Source organism: Oryx dammah, unplaced genomic scaffold (assembly GCF_014754425.2).
Source record: "Oryx dammah isolate SB20612 unplaced genomic scaffold, SCBI_Odam_1.1 HiC_scaffold_28, whole genome shotgun sequence".
NCBI lineage: Eukaryota > Metazoa > Chordata > Mammalia > Artiodactyla > Bovidae > Oryx > Oryx dammah.
The window spans coordinates 15,539,163-15,559,305 of NW_024070212.1; the positions used below are offsets into that span (position 1 = coordinate 15,539,163).

General features: G+C 47.6%; 1 protein-coding gene across 1 annotated transcript in view; it reads right to left on the minus strand.

Moving 5' to 3' along the window:
• Nucleotides 1–2,947: 2,947 nt before the first annotated feature.
• IL6R (interleukin 6 receptor) overlaps nt 2,948–20,143 on the minus strand; it is a 53,934-nt gene continuing 36,738 nt past the window's right edge. The window contains exons 7-10 of the mRNA XM_040230441.1: nt 17,982–18,025; nt 16,546–16,615; nt 12,657–12,750; nt 2,948–6,597 (exon numbers count right to left, since the gene is read on the minus strand). Of these exons, the coding sequence (XP_040086375.1) occupies nt 6,351–6,597; nt 12,657–12,750; nt 16,546–16,615; nt 17,982–18,025 (455 nt within the window). The 3' untranslated portion in view covers nt 2,948–6,350. The remainder of the gene's footprint in view (nt 6,598–12,656; nt 12,751–16,545; nt 16,616–17,981; nt 18,026–20,143) is intronic.

Consider the following 20,143-nt stretch of genomic DNA (forward strand, 5'->3'; position numbering starts at 1 on the left):
TTAGCTAATCTTAATATGCCATCTCGACCAAAAAGGGATGGTGACCTTCTGGATAACCAGCAGGCCAGTGGTGTAGCTCTTTGCTGTCCACAGGTTTTGTCCCCTGCTTAGGCCCCCAGTAACATGTTGCTATAGAACCTCGCCTCCCACGCTGCAGTCTCCCTCACAGAGACCCTCGGAGCTGGCGGCACGGCAGGAGAAACTGAGCGCCTTACACCCATGTAAACAGACGCCCACTTTTGTGATCTGGAGGGTCTGGGGTTGAAGTCTGGGCGTCTTGTAATTCCTGGACCCATCCACAGACATGGTCGACTGAAATCTGGGGCCCCAGAGCACCCACCTCCTCATAGAAACAATCAGGGTCCACAGTCACCCTCAGGGTCCGTCACCACCTTCTCCAGACCGATCTGGAACCCCTGCTGGTTGTGGTGACTCCAGTGTACACCACGTGCACCTGTGCCCTGCAGGGTAATGGGCATGCTGTCCACACGAACTGGTGCTGCCGACACAGTCCTCCTCCACCTTCCCCCCTCCCTCCCTTCATCAGTCACTGGGGACAGACCCTAGAATGTCCCAGTTACGCTGAATGGGACATTTTATCATTTCAGAACCCTCATTGTTCAGCACATGCTTTTAAAAACCAAAATAGGGGACTCCCCTGTTACCCTTGCGGTTAAGACTGTGTGTTACTGCCAATGGAGGGCTCAATCCCTGTCAGAGCCCTAAGATCTTACATGTCGCTCAGCATGGCCCCCCAAATTAATTAAATAAAAAACAAAATAGAATTCAACTGTCCTCCCGATAAATTTCATTCTTTCAAAAAATCATGAAGAAGTGAAGTCACTCAGTCGTGTCCGACTCCTTGCAACCCCATGGACTGTAGCCCACCAGGCTCCTCCATCCATGGGATTCTCCAGGCAAGAGTACTGGAGTAGGTTGCCATTTCCTTCTCCAAGGGATCTTCCCGACCCAGGGATCGAACCCAGGTCTCCCACATTGTAGGCAGACGCTTTACCAAAATGGACTTGTGGTTGCCAAAGGGGAAGGTTGCAGAGGAAGGGAGGATTGGGAGTTTGGAATAAGCATCTTAGTTCCCCAACCTGGGTCCTCCACAGTGAAATCAGAGTTCTAACCACGGGACCATCAGGGAATTCCCAGAAGCAAACTATTATTAATATATATATATAGAATGGATAAACAACAAGGTCCTCCTGTACAGCACAGGGAACTATATTCAATATTCTGTATAAACCATAATGGAAAAGAAAATGAAAAAGTATGTGTATATATATAACTGAATCACTTTGCTGTACAGTAAAAATTAATACATCATTGCAAATCAACTATACTTCAATAAAATAAATTTTTCAAAAAAAAAAATAAAACGCAGCTTCTCATCACACGATAAGCTATTTTCTTTGTGGACATTTGGCAGCCTCACTAAGGATTTTGAAGTTACCTGAGAAAAAGAAACAACCTAACTGAATACTGCATATTCCCATAGTGTGTTTCGGGATCTTACTGAAAAATCTCACTGTACTCATGTTTGGATAGTCACGGGAAATTGCTGGTGTGAAATAAGATGTGGCTGAGGTTGTTCTAAGGTTGTTTAAGTAACACTCATCAGCAAGAAGACCAGAAGTTTCGCAGAGGGACCAGGGGGTTGTCAGTATTTGAAGGGTCGTGTAGGGCTGGCTCCCCTGCTCGGAACTGTTTACATGACATGACCACTTGGTCAGCTCACCCAGCCAGCCCACCTGGCCGCCACCCTGCCTGAGAAGCTGCCAGGCCCAGCCCGGCCCTTGGCTGCTCGGACCAGCTTCAGGCCTTGCAACAGCACACTTCTGCCATGCAGGAAGTCACCATATTTCCTGCCTCTGGCCTGTGCTTCTCACAGACATGGGGGAAGGTTTGGTGTCCTTCTGCATCAAAAAAATAAGGAAAGTGGTTTCCTTGTGGTCGTTCCAGTAACTGAGTGTTCCTTGCCATCCTCTACAGGATCCCCCATCTGCTCTCTCATTTCTCTCTTCTGGAAAGAGCATCATAGTCTTACCAACAAACAGCGACGCGGTGAAGAGGAGGGCCACCCTCTTCCATTTCCTGCTCCTTACACTCACTCCCACACCCTCTGTGGGGCCCACACAGCCAAGCCGCCATGGGACATCTGTTTTCTGTGTCACTTTCTGCAAGACAGGGACCAACCTCACAAGAAACCGTGGCATCCTCAAGGATGGGCCCCAGAGGTGTGGTCGGTCGTGTGGCTTTCTTTTGATTCCCCGGATGTTGGGGGACCGCGCAGCGGGGCCTGGCACTTCAGCTTTCGGACTGAGTTACACAATTTCCAGGTTTCCATGCAGTTTCCTCCTCCCCAGCCCTGAACTGTTTACACAGCAACTCTTATCCACAGAGCATCCACATGAAGGCTTTCCTCTGTTTGGAAGATTTGGGATGGCAGTGTCCCAAGGTTTATGGAAGATCCTTTTCAACAGGGGACAGATGCAGCCTGATGATGGAGAGGTTCAGGGTTGACTTGTGATTCTGTTAACAACCCCTGTTCAATAAACAGTCTTCTGATGAATAATGGCCCTTCCTTTTCCTTCCCCCCAGCTCCATCACCTGATAATGATGTAAAAAAGGCCGAAGCACCTACGCCCTTTACAGAAAGCCCAGGGCTCCTTTGGGGAAATAACTTTCAAAATGAAAGTCTTTGAGAAATTGCAACTTGTTTCTTAAACTCACCTGATTTTTTTCCAGAGGTAATTTAATCCTGCATTAAGGAAAAGTTCACCCCCCAAATGGTTCTCCTTGACTTTAAACCCATGTTTCTTCACCCCTTTCCCTGAGTAACCATGCAAGTCTTTCCTTGAAAGGACCCAGGCGCCAAAGCATCATTATCTCCCAGGCATATTTTTTAGAACTTATTTATTTCAAACATTTACAATTTTCATTTTAAATGCAAAATAGCTGATAAAAAGAAAAAACACTGAAAAAAATTATACTGACCCTTTGCCCCATATACAGACATCACCAGCCTTTGGTATTTGCTTTCAGATAATTAGGTTAAAAAAAAAACAAACTTAAAACTATTATTTCTCTCCAGAAAAAAATAAAGTTGAGGTATTCTATTTAACAGATGTGTGCTCTCTATCCAAATACGGTTTCTCTATTAATTAATAGCCTTGCTACACGCTGTTCCAATCCTTTCCTTCTGAAGTAGATCTGCATTTGAGCATATGTTCATACATCTGACAATGTTCCTTAATCATCATTAAGGTTGCCATAGAAACTTGCTGGCGCACACGGAGGACGCGATGCTAGAAGGACCTTTCGGGGATGCTCGGGAGTGTCTGGCACAGAAGTGGAGCCAGCTTGGCAAAAGCCCCGCTGCCAACTGCTGTATGGGAGGCTGGGATCCAGGCTCATGCTCCCAGGGACCACCAAATTAAGATAAATTCTTACCAACTCAATCTGGAGCTGGGTGTCAGACTCCTCCCCAACTGGGGCAATCTTAAGTGCCTTTGATGAAGCGATATAGCCCAGGACCAAAGCAGCCAGGCAAGACATTCCTGAACATTCTACAGGAAACCCACAAACCATGATCACCCCCAGTCTGTCCCACTGAGCTCTGCTGAGCCGAGCTCTGCTCCCCACCAGGTGGGCTCCCAATCCGTTCCAGGAGCAGATTCCACCCCTTGTAATGGTGTTTCCTTCCCTCGGGGACAGCAGACAGATGACAGAGACTGGGGTGAGCCCAGAGCCTGGCAAACAAACTGCCAAGGGCAAGGTTCCATCAGGGCAAAGGGCTTTGCAGAAAAACAGTCAATGCTACTTCCTCGACACTTAAAAACAAAATTTTTTTTTTCATTAATGCTACAAGAATTAATGACCACTTTAACTGAAACCCTGAACTAGCATATTTTCAATGTTTCCCACCCAGCAGGATAAGCTGTCCATCTGCAATAAAAAATTGTCGCTGGGCTAACATTTCCTTCTGGCTTGTAGCAGACTGCTACAGGTATTAGGTGAGTAGCATCACACGCGTGCTGCAGAAACACAGGTAAGAATGACCTGTGAATTGAAACACACATTCACTGACCATAGATTCAAGGACAGAGAGAGCGTGGGGTGTATACCTATGTACACCGAGCAAGAGAAGACAAATATTTTTCCTTCATCTATACTAGCTTATAAAAAAATAAAGGAGGTGGGGAGGCAGTTCCGTTCAAATAATAATGAAAGCAATAACAATTTGGAGATCAAAGCTGCCTAGCTCTCAGCAATCATGAGCTATCTGGATTTCACATCTTCCACCAGCACCGCTGCCTGGCTCTGCTAATATTACACGTGGGTAAAACTTTGTCAAGAGTTAACTGTGGGCAGAGAATCATCCTGTCTCATGCAGATTCTCATTTTCTATGTTTCCCTTTAACAGCATTTTTGCTGGTCTCGGTCACGAAAACTTGAGAGAAAAACAAAACAAAACCACCTGCCTCACTTTTGTCAACTTCAGATTAGTTGCCAAAGGCAGCAACAGAGTCTGAAATTTATAGCCAAATCCAGCAATGAAAGTCACCACGTAGCCCAACGTCATAACAGTTTGAGCCTGGCAAACAGTAAACAAAACATGATAATTTCTGTCCTTTTCCCACCTGTCTGGTGCTGGTGGTGGTTCTTCTAAAACGGGAGACTACTAGAAAAGTGTTGTGGTCTGGTACATTTTTAGTGGTGGGTTACACGACAGATTTTAATCACAGCTTGTTTCTGGGACTTCCCAGGATACTTGAGGGTGCTTGTCTGGGTAACCACTAACTTCACTGAATTTTCAAAGCCTAGACAGAAAAGTACATGCAGCGGTTAGTGCAGCGTCACGCCTAGGTATTCAGTCGGTGCTCCAATGCTAGGGGAACTCTATCACATTCAAGGAACTAACTAAAAAGAGGAAGGCATCAAGGTTAGGATTTTTTTTTTTTAAGGAACCTCGTCTGATACCGGAGGATTCGTGGCTTTCAGTGGTGGGGATTTTCAGCTGACCTGCTGAGTAATCGTGGGAGGCTGGCTTCCCAGCACTGTGACCTGGGAGCTGGACACCATTTCCTTCTCAACCGCCTGGGGGAGTAGTAACAAGCTGCCTTTTCCGCTAAATTAGAAGAGAAGCAGAGTTGTTTTTTCTCTCTCTTTTTTTTCACTTTTTAAGGCAAAAACAAAATTTAGAAAAGAGTCTCTTCTCTTATAGGGGAACATCTTTTCTCGTCCTTGGTCACTTGATTCAGTTTTGTGCTAAACAAAGTCATTGTGCCTTTCCCCTGTTATGTATATACTGACTCTCAACTAATACTGGATGCTCTACCCTCTGAAGATAAAAGAGTCAGCAGTTTTTTAAAAACCAAATTAAAATCCATTCTTGCCAGGTTCTTTTGTCTTTTTGCATAAATATTATCTTCCCTGGTTGCTCAGGCTCAGTTGAAAACAAAATAAACAAAGCTGGAGCAAGGCAATGTTGATTTCAAAACTGGCAGATGCCTTCCTGAGGCCAGTTCTCCTTTTGGGGAGCTGGGGAAGTCGGGGAACGGTGTGCAGAGGCCTCCACCCCCCTCAGCAATGCTACTACAGATAAGCTTGGAGACCCTGCCCCACTCCCCTCCTTCCTCTCCTGAAGTCCTGGGATCCAAAAAGGGAAATCGAGCCAGTGCACTTGCTTCAGGATTCAGCAAGCGCCTGGAACGACCATTCACATTCAGAAAATGCTGATGAGGAACTAATTATAATTCCATTTCAAACCATCAGGCCCTGAGAAACTATCTGCCCCCACCTCCGCTGCGGGGAAAGAAAAGCACAAGAGACCTTCCCCCATACTTAGGCCTAGAAAAAAAGGAATTTCGAAGGCACTTGGGTTTCTAGAGTTTTCGGTGGGTCAAGACATAAGCGACTCGGGGAGTCTGGCTGGAAATCCATCCCACCCGTCTGAGGTTGCAGCTCCTGGTGGTGGGTGGGAGTGCGCGGGTGGCCAGCGGCTCATCCACACCAAAGCTGGGGGCAGTCCCAAACCTCCCCAGTCACCCAGCTCTGCCCACCTGAGTGGCCAGTAGAGTCTTGACACCCGTCTCTTCACGGGGGCCTGAGTTCACTCTCACCCTGTAATCAGGGCATTGGGGTCAGGGTGATTCAAAACTAAACAAACACAGCAAATCTTTTTTTTCACCCAGCGTAGAATTTTCTGTGAGGCGCTTCTGTAAAGGTGAAGCCAGAGGCCCCAAGTACCTGAGATAAGCTGGCATGGCAGTGAGGAGCGACTTATGCTAAGCATCCACACAGTCCAGGGGCCTGACACCCCAGGCTGCTAGGCCTACCCATTATCTGGGGAAGAAGTAGCCTCTGTTGCTGACGTCATAAGGGCTCCCAAGGCCCTTAGCATCCGGTCGGCTGTTCCTCGATGTGTTGTCAGATTCAAGGCTGCTGGGGGACACCGGTGGGGAGATGAGGGGGACAAGCGCTGGGGTGGGCTTGGGCCTCTCAGGGACCAGCTGGCCCAAAGAATACGGCGGGTGTGCACTCGTCTTGCCTTCTTTCAGAGCCTGCAGTTTCCCCGTCTTGTTGAACCTTCACAGAGACACACAAAGACAAACCACGCAAATGCTGAGTTCCTGCTGTGGTAAACCCAAGAGAAAAACACCAACAGCTGGCTGCCCTAGCACTCCTGGGTCTCAGCTCCAAGGACTGCTAACTACTTATTCATTTGCTGCTTTCCTCACCAGGAACTACATAATCCTCTGAAGAGCTATCAAAAATACCCCAAGGGAACAGGTACGCATAGTGGGTCCAATTTACCAATGGGGAAACTGAGGTTTTGAGTGCCTCTTTATAGCACCTGAGAAACCTAATTTGTTCTTTGTTCTGCTCCACTCAGATGGTAAAGAATCCATCTACAATGCAGGAGACCTGGATTCGATTCCTGGGTACGTAAGACTCCCCTGAAGAAGGGAATGGCAACCCACTCCAGTACTCTTGCCTGGAGAATCCCATGAACAGAGCAGCCTGGCGGGCTATACAGCCCATGGGGTCCCAGAGTCAGACACGGACATGACTGAAAGACTAACACAAGCATAGAGGCAGCCCAGAGGGACACGTTCTCAGTCTCAAATCCATTTACGCAAAAAAGAGAGGGACAGTATTCTTTCAGTGGAGAAGGAAAAGGACTGTCCTGCTCCCTCAACAGCCCTCCTTCGCTTCTGGCTTCCAATATGCTCATAGCCCCCAGTTCTCCCTACACCCCTGGGTCCCCTCCCACCACACTGGCACATGCACACAGCCTCAGCCATGGGCACCACTTGGGCACGAGTGACTCATTTGACAGGAAAGTCGATGTTAAACAGGAAGGAGATAGACATCTCTCTGATCACAGCTTCGTTCACCCTGCTCCACTCTGGGCCCAAAGCCAGGGCTCAGTAACCGAGAAAAGTCACTTGACAGCTCAAAGAAAGATGAGATGGTGATAGCAATCTTCAAAGGTACAGTCAGGTCTCCTCCCTGCGTTGACTGGGGCAGCCCATCTTCCCCCCGCTTCCCACTTTGTCACCTACTAACTTACTGCCCACTGACCCCAAAGCGGGAGCAAGGTGGTCTCTCTCAATTCTACCAAATGTCAGCTACTTCAGGAAGGGCTGGGAGGGGGAAGGGGAAACCAACATCAAAAACAAGGTTTGGGGATTTTCCTTAGGTTTCTTTTTATATCGACAGGCTATTCCTGTCCTTGTTATGATAAATAATTGATAGCTGGCTCCAAATATGCCATTGGCTCTTAGCCTGTTATCCAAATGGAACAAACAATCTGCAGAATGTGACTTGGGCTTCGCCATTCAGGCACTGCACAGGAAGAGAACACAGCAGGGGCGCTTACTGGAGCTATGCTGGGTTCTTGGATGGAATCCTCCTCTCTCATGAGGGAACTGAAGACAGAGTCATTACACTCTGGATTTCAAAATATTCAGACCCTCTGATCCGAGATTTCCACTTCTGGGAATATATATATCCTCAGGAAAGCACATAGCTATGGAGAAAGCTTTATGCACAAACATGTTCAACACAGTCTTGTTTATAAAAGCAAAGCAACAGTCCAACTACCCAATAATAGGAGGTTGGTTAAGTCATCTTGGGTATATCCATCTAATGGAGAAGTGATGAAAGTGAGGTTTACAAAAAATTTTAATAAGTGCTTATGTTATATAACTAATGCTACATTTAAAAGGCAGGATTCAGAGTTATGGATACCGAATAATCATGGTTCTGAAAAACAAACCCTGGTGGTCCAGTAGTTAAGACTCCTTGCTTCTTATGCAGGGGGTACGGGTTCAACCCCTGAATGGGTAACCATCATGTCACATAGCCAAACAAACACACAAACAAACAAGAGACTATGCAGAGGAAAAAGACTTGGAGAAAATTCATCTAAATGCCAAGTGCTCTTGATCTGGGTGTCAACTGCATGGGTGTCTTTGTGGAAATGCATGGGCTGTACACGTATGACATCTGCACTTTCCTGTATGTTTGTCAGACTTTTACATTTTAAAAATTTAACAGTGGCTGTCTTTGCTTAATGTGTGATTTTTCTCCCTTCTTGCTTTGTTGTTCAGTCCCCAGGTTGTGTCCGACTCTGCAACCCCATGGACTGCAACACACCAGGCTTCCCTGTCCCTCTCCATCTCCTGGAATTTGCTCCAGTTCATGTCCATTGAATCAGGGATGCCATCCAACCATCTCATCCTCTGTCACCCTCTTCTACTGCCCTCAATCTTTCCCAGGATCAGGGTCTTTTTGAATGAGTCAGCTCTTCGCATCAGGTGGCCAAAGTATTGGAGCTTCAGCTTCCACATTAGTTCTTCTTTGCTATTTGTCAGTATTCAGCAAACTGCCGATATTTAGGAAATAATCCTGTGTCACAATTTTTGTTAAGTTTCTAATGATGTTACTTAACCCATATGGAAAGCAGTCTCTCTCCTCAGATTTTTTCAACAACTGGATGGGTAACTGAGAAAGATGAGCTTTTCTTCTTTTGAACTATTTTGAGGAGTGAATGAGACTTTTTCAGCAAATCACTAAGCTCAAAGGGGACTTAGAAACCTCTGGGCCCGTGGTCCGTCCAAACCTGCCCTTGGCAGGTGTCTGAGCACTGCCTGGAAAATTTCATGGACAGAGGAACCTGGCAGGCTACAGTCCATGGGGTCACAAAGGATCAAACACAACTGAAGTAACTGAACATGTACGCAGCAATATTTTAAGAAAAGATTCTGCAACTAAACGAAATTTTTAAAAAACACTTATAACTAGCCATGGGGATGGGAGAGTGTGATTTTAGAATATTGAAATGAGACAATACATTCAATACAAAATGATTTAAATCATAGGCATATACATAGGAAGTCCTCATCTAATGGTGTTAGCCATTCTAAATAAATGTGCAGAAAAGTAACTCTCTGCTATGAAAATCCTATTTTCCCAGTGCCTGATGGCATAAAGTAGAGAGATATAAATGGGGGGCACACTGCAGCACAGGAAGTACAGTGGGGAGAATGGCCCTTTTAAGTTACAACATCCATTTAAAAAGATAGTACACCTTTTTCAACAGCACACTTAAATTTTTAAAAATTGTCACCAATATTGATGGAAAAATACTTAGGAAAATACTGTGCTTTGCTTGAGACACAAAATAAGTGTACTAAAAATAAAAAGATGGGGTCACAGGTTGGTGGGCTTCACTTTCTCCAATCTGCCTCTCATTCTATCCACTGTAATAATCTGGCCGCCCCAGTGGTCATGGTGGCCCAACCATTTTGGCACCCCGGCTCCCACAGCATCTCTTGATACTCATTTTTCTTTAGCTGCACTGGGTCTTTGTTGCTGTGTGTGGGCTTTTCTCTAGTTGCAGGGAGCAGGGGCTACTCTTTATTGCCGTGCACAGGCTTCTTATTGCGGCGGCTTCTCTTGTTGCAGAGTACAGGATCTAGGGCTCACAGGATTCAACAGTTGTGGAGCTGGGGCTCAACAGTTGCGGTTCCTGAGCTCTAGAGCACGGGCTCATCGGTTGTGGTACACAGGCTTAGTTGCTCTGTGGCATGTAAGGTCTTCCCGGACCAGGGATCGAACCCATATCTTCTGCATTGGCAGGGGGGTTCTTTACCACTGAGCCACCAGGGAAACCCCTACTGATTCTCTTTTCTTGACATGGGGGACTTTGGAAATAATGTAATTTTTCTACACATGATCTTAGCCAAAAGGCCGAGAAGTGATGTGTGATTTTTCATTGTTTGAAATTAACTGGCCTCTTTCCAAATAAATTAGCCTTATACGGGAGGATGGAAACTCATCAGGCTAGGAAATAAATAACTGCTATGTTCTCTGCACAGGGCACTGTGCCTTCAGGGCCTCTGGTTGTGTAGCAACCAGCCAGTGTACAAGCACCATCAGCACATTAGCAAACTAGGTCTGATGAGCAAACAGGTGATGAGCACTCTGGCCAATACCCAGCCTAACACTTCTCTCCTAGTGGTTAATAGCACAGCAAGAGAGCACCACTTGTTAGGGGGGCCACTGGCCAACAGTGGACGTATAGGACTAGGCCCACCTCTGAGCTGACTGCAGGCTGGTGCAGTGGGCAGACACTCTTGGGACACGAGTCCTTGTCCTTTCTCTGCTATTCACAAAGTATGTGTTCCTGGGCAAGTCAGCTCATTGCTGTTGTGTCATTTGTAAAATTCAAGAGTTTGACTAAATGACCCCTAAGGCCCTATCCAAGAAGTGTAAGCTGTGAGTTTGAACCTTAGCCTCCTCACCCTTACTAGCTATAATCACTCTTCTTTCTTTCAGCTTTAATTTCCTCACCTGTCAAGGGGAAATCAAAATCATGATATTTACTCTACAGGGCCTGTGGTGGGTTATGATAAAGACCTTTTGAAGCCCTAATGATAAAGAAATAAAAAGAGAACACAGAAGTACGTGTCTGAGGTAAGGCAAGGAATCCCTCAGAACAGGGGTCTCCAACCTCCGTGATCTAACGCCTGATGGTCTGAGGTCAAGCTGATGTAATAGTAATAGAAACAGAGGGCACAAAAATGTAATGCACTTGAGTCATCCTGAAACCACCCCCCACCCTCTGGTCCATGACTGTCTTCCACAAAACTGGTCCCTGGTGCCAGAAATGTGGGGGACCACTGCTCCATAGGGTCTCTGGTGGATTATGAGAAAGTCCATTTGAAACCCAGATGATATAGATACAGAAAGAAGAGGTTTCTGAGGTGAGGCAAAGAATCCCTTAGAAGGGAGTAGGAAGACCTCTGAAAGCTGGCAGGGCCCCTCTCTGGCCCAGAGGTATAAAAGACAGTGAGTTCTTGGCTCCTCCAGAGAGTTACTCTTTAAGAACCTTATCTTCTGCACACCCTTGGAACAGCTTGCTTGCTACTTCATTGAAAAATCAAAGCAAAAACAACCCCAAACACAGTTTGAGTTGTTATCTTCCTCATCTTCCAACCCAGACCACCTTGGAGGCTGAGCTATTCCGGGGTCACTGTGAGACTCCAATGAGCTAGCACGTGGAAAGCTGTCTGCCAGTCTTACCCCTCTTTCCCAAACACCTCAAAGACCACCTCTCATAATCATGGGGTAGAATCCTTGCAAGTTACAAATAAGGGAAAAGACAGGAAAAACAGAAAGAAATAGGATGGAATTTCTTCTCTCCTTCTATTATCATTGGAGTTTACCACCATCCGAAGCCAGAGCCCAGCCTCATTTCCTTTAGGGCTTCAGCATATGCAAAAGTGCCAGTTCCTGCAGTAAAATCGTGAACACTGGAATTTTCTTTATTGCCCATTCATTGGGAGCACTGTTAGGTGACTTCTCTGCAAGCTTGGGAATGAGTGGAGAGAGACTGGGATGATTAGGCATGGCACTACAGTGCCCAGAGTGCCAACCAAGCCCTCCCCACGACTGGAGAGGGGCACCAGGATAGGACATTTAAAGGTGACCCACTAGGTCTGCTTATTTTAAAACACAGAATATCCCCAAGGAGGTAGTCTAGCCAGGCACTTCAGAGTTACCTGTGCACTTCTGCTGCAGTGCTTCTCAAGTGGTACTTTACTCATTGTAGCCTGTGGCTCTTAGGAGAGGAAGGGTATGTTCATATTGCAGTCCCAGAGCCTAAGGTGTTTCTTCAGTGTCTAACACACACTTTCACAATCAGGCTTTCCTGCCTCTTCTGCTCCCTCAGGCCACTCCTTCTCAGTCCCTTTCTCAGCTCCTCCTCTTCACAATACCCCAGTTGTACTCCACAGATGACATTTTTGGCCCCGTCTTCTCCTATGCCCCAACTTCCACCTGCCTGGTGGCAATGATCTGAATGGCCTCCCAAACTTGTCCACTTGGGGTTTCCCCAGTGGTACCAACATGTAAGCCTTGTTTTTCTACTTGGTTGTTCTGCTTAAGCCAGAAACTTGAGGGTCCGACTTGATTCCTTCTCCTTCATCCTCCCCATCTAAGCTGTCCTCAGATCTTGTCCATTCTGCCTCTCAAATATATCTGGATTCCACTTGGGGCTCTCCAGCCCAAGGCCACTGTCCTAGCACTGGCAAGGCTGGATGTGAGGCCTGAGATCGCCGCGGGGCCCTTCTCACCTCAGGATGATGCAGATACAGAGCAGGGTCCCGAAGGCCAGGCTTCCTCCAGCCACCAGGAACGCAGGCAGTGGCACCAAAGTAGAATCTGGCACTAGGGGGGAAAAAAAAAAAAAAGTGAAAGGGAAAGAAAGAAGAGGAGGAGGAGGAACAGAGGAAAGAAGGGGGAAAAAAAACAAACCACTCAGCAGGTGCTGTCAAAACCTCAAAAGAACCTCACCCCTAGAGGAGGAAACAGCCCTGCCTGACAAACTTGCGAGTGTTCTGGCCAAAGCCAACCCCAGAAGGTCTCCCCCAGCACAGTCTGACAGACCCCAAGATGCCACCACTTGGCAAGAGACACACCTCCAGCTGGGAGCTTCTGAGTGCCTGCGGCCAGCCACAGACTCCCACTCACTTTCAGAGCAGCTCTTCTAGTGGCACTCAGCTGGCCCCACAAGGCACAGGGCAGTACAAGAAGCAGAGCCTAGGGGACCTCACAGACAGCAGCTCCTGGAGGCACAGATGCTTTACATCAAGCGTTTGGGTGTGGCTGCTCCCACTGGACCATCACTTCTCACCTGTCTCCCCAGTTGGTACGCAAGCCCCAGCCATCTGAATTTCAGTCCCTCTTTCTCCCCCATATCCCCTCTCCTGTACACGCATTCTCTTCTCCCCCAGAATGCTCGTCCATCCTTGCTGCACCTCTTTCCCTTTGCTGGCCAGTCCCCCTGCTTGGCCTTTGAATCTCACATGAGATGATGGCACTCCCTTTGAGAAGTGATCCTGCTCCACGCTGGCCCGCCTTGCTTACTCCCCCAGCTGCACCTCCAGCCTAAACTCCCTGAAAGCAGGGACCATGAGTGTCTTTTTCACTTTTAACATTCCAACTCCTCACGTGGTGCCTTGCACAAAGCAGGCCCACCAAAATGTTTCATTGAATGAATGTGAAAACACACTAGCTTCACAAACAACCATGTCCTTTCCAGAGAAAACTCCTTCCCAAGGCTGCCAGAGACAGACTCTGGAGTAGACAGAGAGTAGTCTAAGCAAAATCATCCTTCCCTTCTGCTGAAAAGGCAGATACTTACAGTCTCATGGACTTCGGCTTCAGGCTCTTCCACCCTAAATGGAACCCACTGCTGATAAAAACACGATGCCAGTCATCACTCCAGGTGTCTCGTAGATGCAGGCTTTGCCTTGAGCCCAAACTGGTGGTAGGCACTGACCACAAGGACAGCTGCCACCCAGTGCGTCCCACGTCTCTTGGCAGAGACAGCCGCTTCGTGTATGCTTGGCTTACTCTTTCACTAACACTTCATCATCTTTTGTATTTGTCCCTTCATTCATTCGACAAATATTTATGGAGTGTCTGTCACGTGCCAGGCTTTGTTCTAAGCCTCAGGGATACAGATAGTTGAATGACAGAAAGTTTCCTGGCTTCCTGGATCTTACAGTCTGATCAAGGGAGACAGACAAACAAATACGTATCTAATAAGATGTCAGCACTGACAAAGGCAATGATGGAAAATAAAGCGTAGAAAGGGGAGCGTGGCAGCAGAGGGTTCTGTCAAATTGGGTGATTGGGAACGGCCTCCCTGGGCTGGGGGGCATTTGAGCAGAGGCCTGGATGTATGAAAGGGCTGTCCAAGGGGAGGTTGGGGGAAGAGCATCCAGGCAGAGCAAGCAGTGGGTGCAAAGGCCATGAGGTGAGCACGTGTGGAAGTGAGGAAGGCAGAGCAGATGAGCGAGAGAAAGGAGGGGCTGAGACCTAAAGATCAAGGGCCTGACTTCAGGGAGACTAGGGCCTTTGTTAGGCCTTTGGCTTTTACTCTGGGAGACAAGATGGTGTTGAGCCAAGAAGAGCTTAAATTTGTGTTTTAAGAGTCATTCTGGCTTTTGGCTGGAAAAGAGTCAGTTAGGGGTTAAGACAAAAGCCAGGAGGGACATCCAGTGGTTTAGAGGCTGACTCCACGCCCCCAGTACAGGGAGTCCAAGTTCAAGCCCTGGTCAGGGAACTAAATTCTACATGCCACAACTAAAAAGAATCCAGGTGCCACAGCTAAGGCCCAGAATAGCCAGATAAATAAATTAAAAAATAAAAATAAATATTAAAACAAAAGACGAAAAGCCAACAGACCAGCAGGCAGACCCTAAAGTCGTACTGGAGAAAAGATAGCAATGGCTGGGCCAGGTGTTGGCAGTGGAGGGGGTGAGAAGTGGTCAGCTCCTCGACAAACCTCAGGATACAAACTGGCAGGACCTGCTGAAGGACTGGGCATGGGATGAGGCATAGAAGAGGAAGCCTGTCTTACCTCCCAGCCTCAGCAACCCAGAGGATGTGTTGTCTTTACTGAAATGAGGAAGAAGGATGAGAACAGATTTGGGCTGAAGAGGTGGGGAGGCATCAAGCATTCTCTTTTAGACATGTTAGGTCTGAGAGTTTTAGCAGGTATCAGGTGGACACGTCACCTAGGTAGTTGGATGCACCAGTCTGGCTGGATCTTCGTGGGAAGGTCAGAGACGGGGCTGTACATTTGGGAGTCATCAGCCCATAGACGGTCTTTAAAGACACAGGGCTGGATTAGACAGATCCTTGGTGAGAGTGGCTAGAGAAGACTCAAGGGTCCTTCCTCCACAGTATCCCCTGAACTGCCTGTTGCCCCAACCTCCTGCTGTCCCACCCACATCATTCAAGATTCATTCAAATGGCACCTCCTCTGTGAACTTTCTGTGATTCCCTCAGGACTCTAAATCCCACTTTGCTTTACCTACGGCTCCCTTTTGGCCACATTCCACTCTCTTCTAGTTACTGCTTTACTCTTTCCCAGAGCCTGCCCCCTGGGTGGTAGACTCTGGGAGAGCAGGGATGGGTTCGACTCCAAGTTCCCAGCTGCGCAAGCAGAGCTCAGCCTCAGGTGTTTGGCAGGTCCCCCTAAGTGCACTGCACCAGGTAGGGCTTTGCAATAGAATGGCAGGGCATGGGCAGCCAGATATGGCAGGAATCTGCCCAGTTAAAGGTATGGAGGCCAAGGACTCCCTCAGAAAGCCCAAGAGCCATCAGGTGAATGCGTTCAGCTACTGGGCCTCCAGAGTCTGGACTCCATGAGTCCCATCCATATATTAACAGTAAAGCAAACACAGGAGCTGGGATCTTTTCCTTTCCTTTTTTTTTGGCTGTGCTAAGTCTTGGTTGCTGTGTGAGCTCTTCTGCAGTTGTGGCAAGTGGGGGCTACTCTCTAGCTGCGGTGTGCAGGCCTCTCGCGGCAGTAGCTTCTCCTGCTGTGGAGCACGGGTTCCAGGACACCTGGCTTCAGGAGTTGCAGCATGCGGGCTCAGGAGCTGTGGCTCCCAGACACTCAAGCACAGACTCGATAGTTGCGGTGTCCAGGTTCAGTTTCTCTGCAGCATGGGGGTTCCTCTAGGATCAGGGATCAAACTCATGTCTCCCCAGTTGATTGGCGGGGGGACTCTTTACCACTGAGCCACAAGGGAAGCCCTGGTCGGGATCTTTCTCAATGAAAACGTTGCTAAGGTTCCCTAGTCTTGCAGGTATAGGGAATCAGAAGCATTGGAATGAAGGCCTTCCCAAAGATTTATTTCATTCCTCAAAGGTGTATTTCATTACAGACGCTAGTAATTTTGTTTGTAGCACGTTCATTTGTATTCTGGGCCAAATGTGACGTAGTTTACTGATTTATCTTACTCTTCTTACAGTCCCTTCACTATATCTTAGCTAACAATATCAAACTTGGAAGAATAAAGTAATAAAAGAGTATTTCTGCCATTGATCCTTTTCATCAAGCAGACCAGTCCTCTGCCAACACTTCCAAAAAGAAAGGACTTTCTGCTGAGACAAGTTATTTTATGCCCCATAAGCAACAGAAACACAAAAATATCCAGTCCTTACCTGGGAAACTGGTTGTTTTTGCAGAATCTTTGGAGAAAAAATTTTCATTATCTTCAGTAGTAGTAGGTGCCTAAAAGAAACATTCCTCACTGTGAGCCTCTTTCTGCAGATCCCACCATCATTCAGGACCCAGCTCAGGCACTATCTCCTCCTTTACCTCCTGCCTGACCCACCCATGGCAATCCTTTCTCTAGCTCACGGACCTCTCCTTGTTTGACCCTCACTCTCAACTTACTTGTATCTATAGCTCACCTACTCAGGGTGGGGATTTCTTCCCACATGTCTCTCCACCAGGAGCTTAAGGGCACACCCCTTCCACAGAGGAGATACTCAATAAATAACCTGAAACAGATGTATTATGGATCTGGTGCCAGGGCGTGGGTACTACCACTTACTGGGAAAAGCTCAAGCTAGAATCTTGGATCCACCACTTACTAGTTATGGAAGGCAGGGGAAATTTCTTAATCCACGTGGGCATCAGTTTTCCTCCCTTGTAGGCACGACCACGGGCTTCCCAGGTGGTGCTAGTGATAAAGAACCCGCCTGCCAATGCAGGACACATAAGAGATATGGGTTTGATTCCTGGATTGGGAGGAGCTCCTGGAGGAGGGCATGGCAACTCACTCCAGTATTCTTGCCTGGAAAATCCCATGGACAGAGGAGCCTGGTGGGCTATAGTCCTTGGGGCCGCAAAGAGTCGGACATGACTGATCAGTACAGCCATGATCATTCGGGCACCCAAATCTTGGTGACCATAAGGGTCAAATGAGGAAGGAGATGCCAGGCTGAGAGCCTAATGAGGCATGGCAAGTTCTCAGCGTCAGTTCCCGTCACCCTCCAGACCCGTGAGTGTGGGCTTCACCCTGGAGCTGTTTCCACTGGTGCCTGGACAGTCCCGCATCCAATATGGCCAAGATGCAAGACCCTGGCTCCTTCCCCATGCTGCCCAGCTCCAGGCGTGGCTGAGTCTCCCCGCTTAGCATTGAGGGAATTAAGGACCAGGAGAGGAGATGTAGTTGAATGGGAAATTGGATTACACAAGGATTTGTTAAGCAGCTTCAGAGGTAATCCTCTTTTCAGAAAATTATGACACCAGGAGTCCACAGGGGAAGAGCACAGATACACAAGCTAAGCTATTGGGATGCCCAGAGGTTCAGAGATGAGACAGCAGCCCCCAGACACACAGCTGCTCAGTGAGCCGGGCCAGAACCAATCCACACTTTACGTGGCCTACATCACTGGGACGAGAGAACCGCTCTTCCCCTGCTTTACAGAGGTGTGCTTTACAGAGCCCCTGTGTTCAGGCTAGTTGCTCACATCCACATTTCTGGTAAGTGGCAAAGGAGCAATTGGAGTCAGCTTCTGCCTGACGCCAGCCCACAACCCTTAACTCTAGGTGCTGTTGCCATGACCCTTTTATAAGAACATGAGCTCACCTGTGTGGAGGTGGGCAGCTTGGTCGTAGTAGAACTTCTTGGCTCTGTGGATAGAAAAGTCATTATTAATGATTCATGAACCCTGAAGTCCCGACTGATAGAATAAAATTAATCATAATGAATCTTACGGGGAAAACGAGCAGCTATCTAACCCTACAGGACTAGCCGTATAAATTCTGATATAATCATACATTGCAATAGTCTTTGAAAATATCTCAGAAAATAACTAAGAATAGGATATAATGTTAAATAAAAAATGTAAGACAAGGAAAAGTCCATATAGTGTGATCCAAAGGTTTCCATGAGGTATGCTAAGTTGCTTTAGTCGTGTCTGACTCTTTGCAACCCCATGGACTGTAGCCTGCCAGCCTCCCAGGTTCCTCTGACCATGGGATTATCCAGGCAAGAATACTGGAGTGAGCTGCCATTTCCTTCTCCACGGGGATCTTCCTGACCCAGGGATCAAACCCATGTCTCCCGCAACTCCTGCATTGCAGGCAGACTCTTCACCACAGAGACACCTGGGAAGCCCATGTTATATGATATGCCTTAATATATATTCTGAATACTCATTGGAAGGACTAAGGCTGAAGCTGAAGCTCCAATAATTTGGCCACCTGTTGCAAACAGCCAACTCATTGCAAAAGACTGTGATGCTGGGAAAGATTGGGGGCAGAAGGAGAAGAGGGTGACAGAGAATGAGATGGTTGAATGGCATCACCAATGCAATGGACATAATCTTGGGCAAACTCCGAGAGATGGTGAGGGACAGGAAAGTCTGTCGTGCTGCAGTCCATGGGGTCGCAAAGAGTTAGACTTGACTTGGCAACAGAACAACAACAACAAATATGTATTCATACACAGAAATAAACAAAAGGAAGGATATACAGCGCCAGATAGAAGCACCATTAACATTTTAATCTCCTTTATGCCCCTTTTTCAGAGAAGGCAATGGCACCCCACTCCAGTACTCTTGCCTGGAAAATCCCATGGACGGAGGAGCCTGGTGGGCTGCAGTCCATGGGATCGCTAAGAGTCGGATATGACTGAGCAACTTCACTTTCATGCATTGGAGAAGGAAATGGCAACCCACTCCAGTGTTCTTGCCTGGAGAATCCCAGGGACAGGGGAGCCTGGTGGGCTGCCATCTCTGGGGTCGCACAGAGTTGGACACGACTGAAGTGACTTAGCAGCAGCATGCCCCTTTTTGCAATAAAAATATTTATCTAAACAATAGATTTTCTAGGACTTTGCTGGTGGTCCAGTAGCTAAAACTCCACACTCCCAATGCAGGGGGCTCAGGTTAGATCCCTGGTCAGGGAACTAGATCTCCTATGCTGCAACTTAAGATCCCACATGCTGCAACTAAGACCCGGCTCAGCCAAATAAATAAATACATGTTTTTAAATTATGTAACAACAGGCTCTTACAGCCTGGATGGATTTAATATACTGTGCCCGAAAAGGGAGGTGGACTGGGCACCCTCCTGGGCCCCTCCCCCTCCATGGGAACCACGTTGCTGCAGAAACCCCCAAGCCTGCAGAAGGGCAAGTATCAAAGCAAGAACGCTGACACGAGGCCTGACTCAGCCGCAAACGTGGGCCCGAGGGACCAGGCACTGAATGCTCTGGAGTTTAAAATATTTTCTTTTCAGTTCATCATTTTTCCATCAAGAAATTAAAAATACCACAGAACCAGTTTATACAAAGATGTCGAGCCTCCCTGAGTCAGGAGTAGAAAGACTAGCAAGGGATTGGAGGAGAGGGTGACCCTCCTGCTCAGGAAAGAAATTTCCAGAAGGGGCATGCCTTCCCCAGGAGGGGAAAAACACCACACACCAGCAGCACTGGAAGGGACACAAGAGCGTGTTCACCCTCCGCACTGTATGGAGAGCCCAGAGAGGGAAAGCAACTTGTCCAAGGTCACAGAGCAACTTAGCCCCAGATCAACCTTGGATAAATGGGAGGGACACAGTCTCTTATTCTTTTGTGTTCTTCCCAGCCCAACCTAACAGGGAACAATTAGACTCATAGCAGGGGATGACTGAAGGATTAGAGGAGGGTGTGGGGACGCTAGAATGAAAGCTAAAACCAGGAGACAGGGACAACTCTACATATGGTTGACCATGGATGGTGGTTCTTAAACCCAGACATGTTCAGATT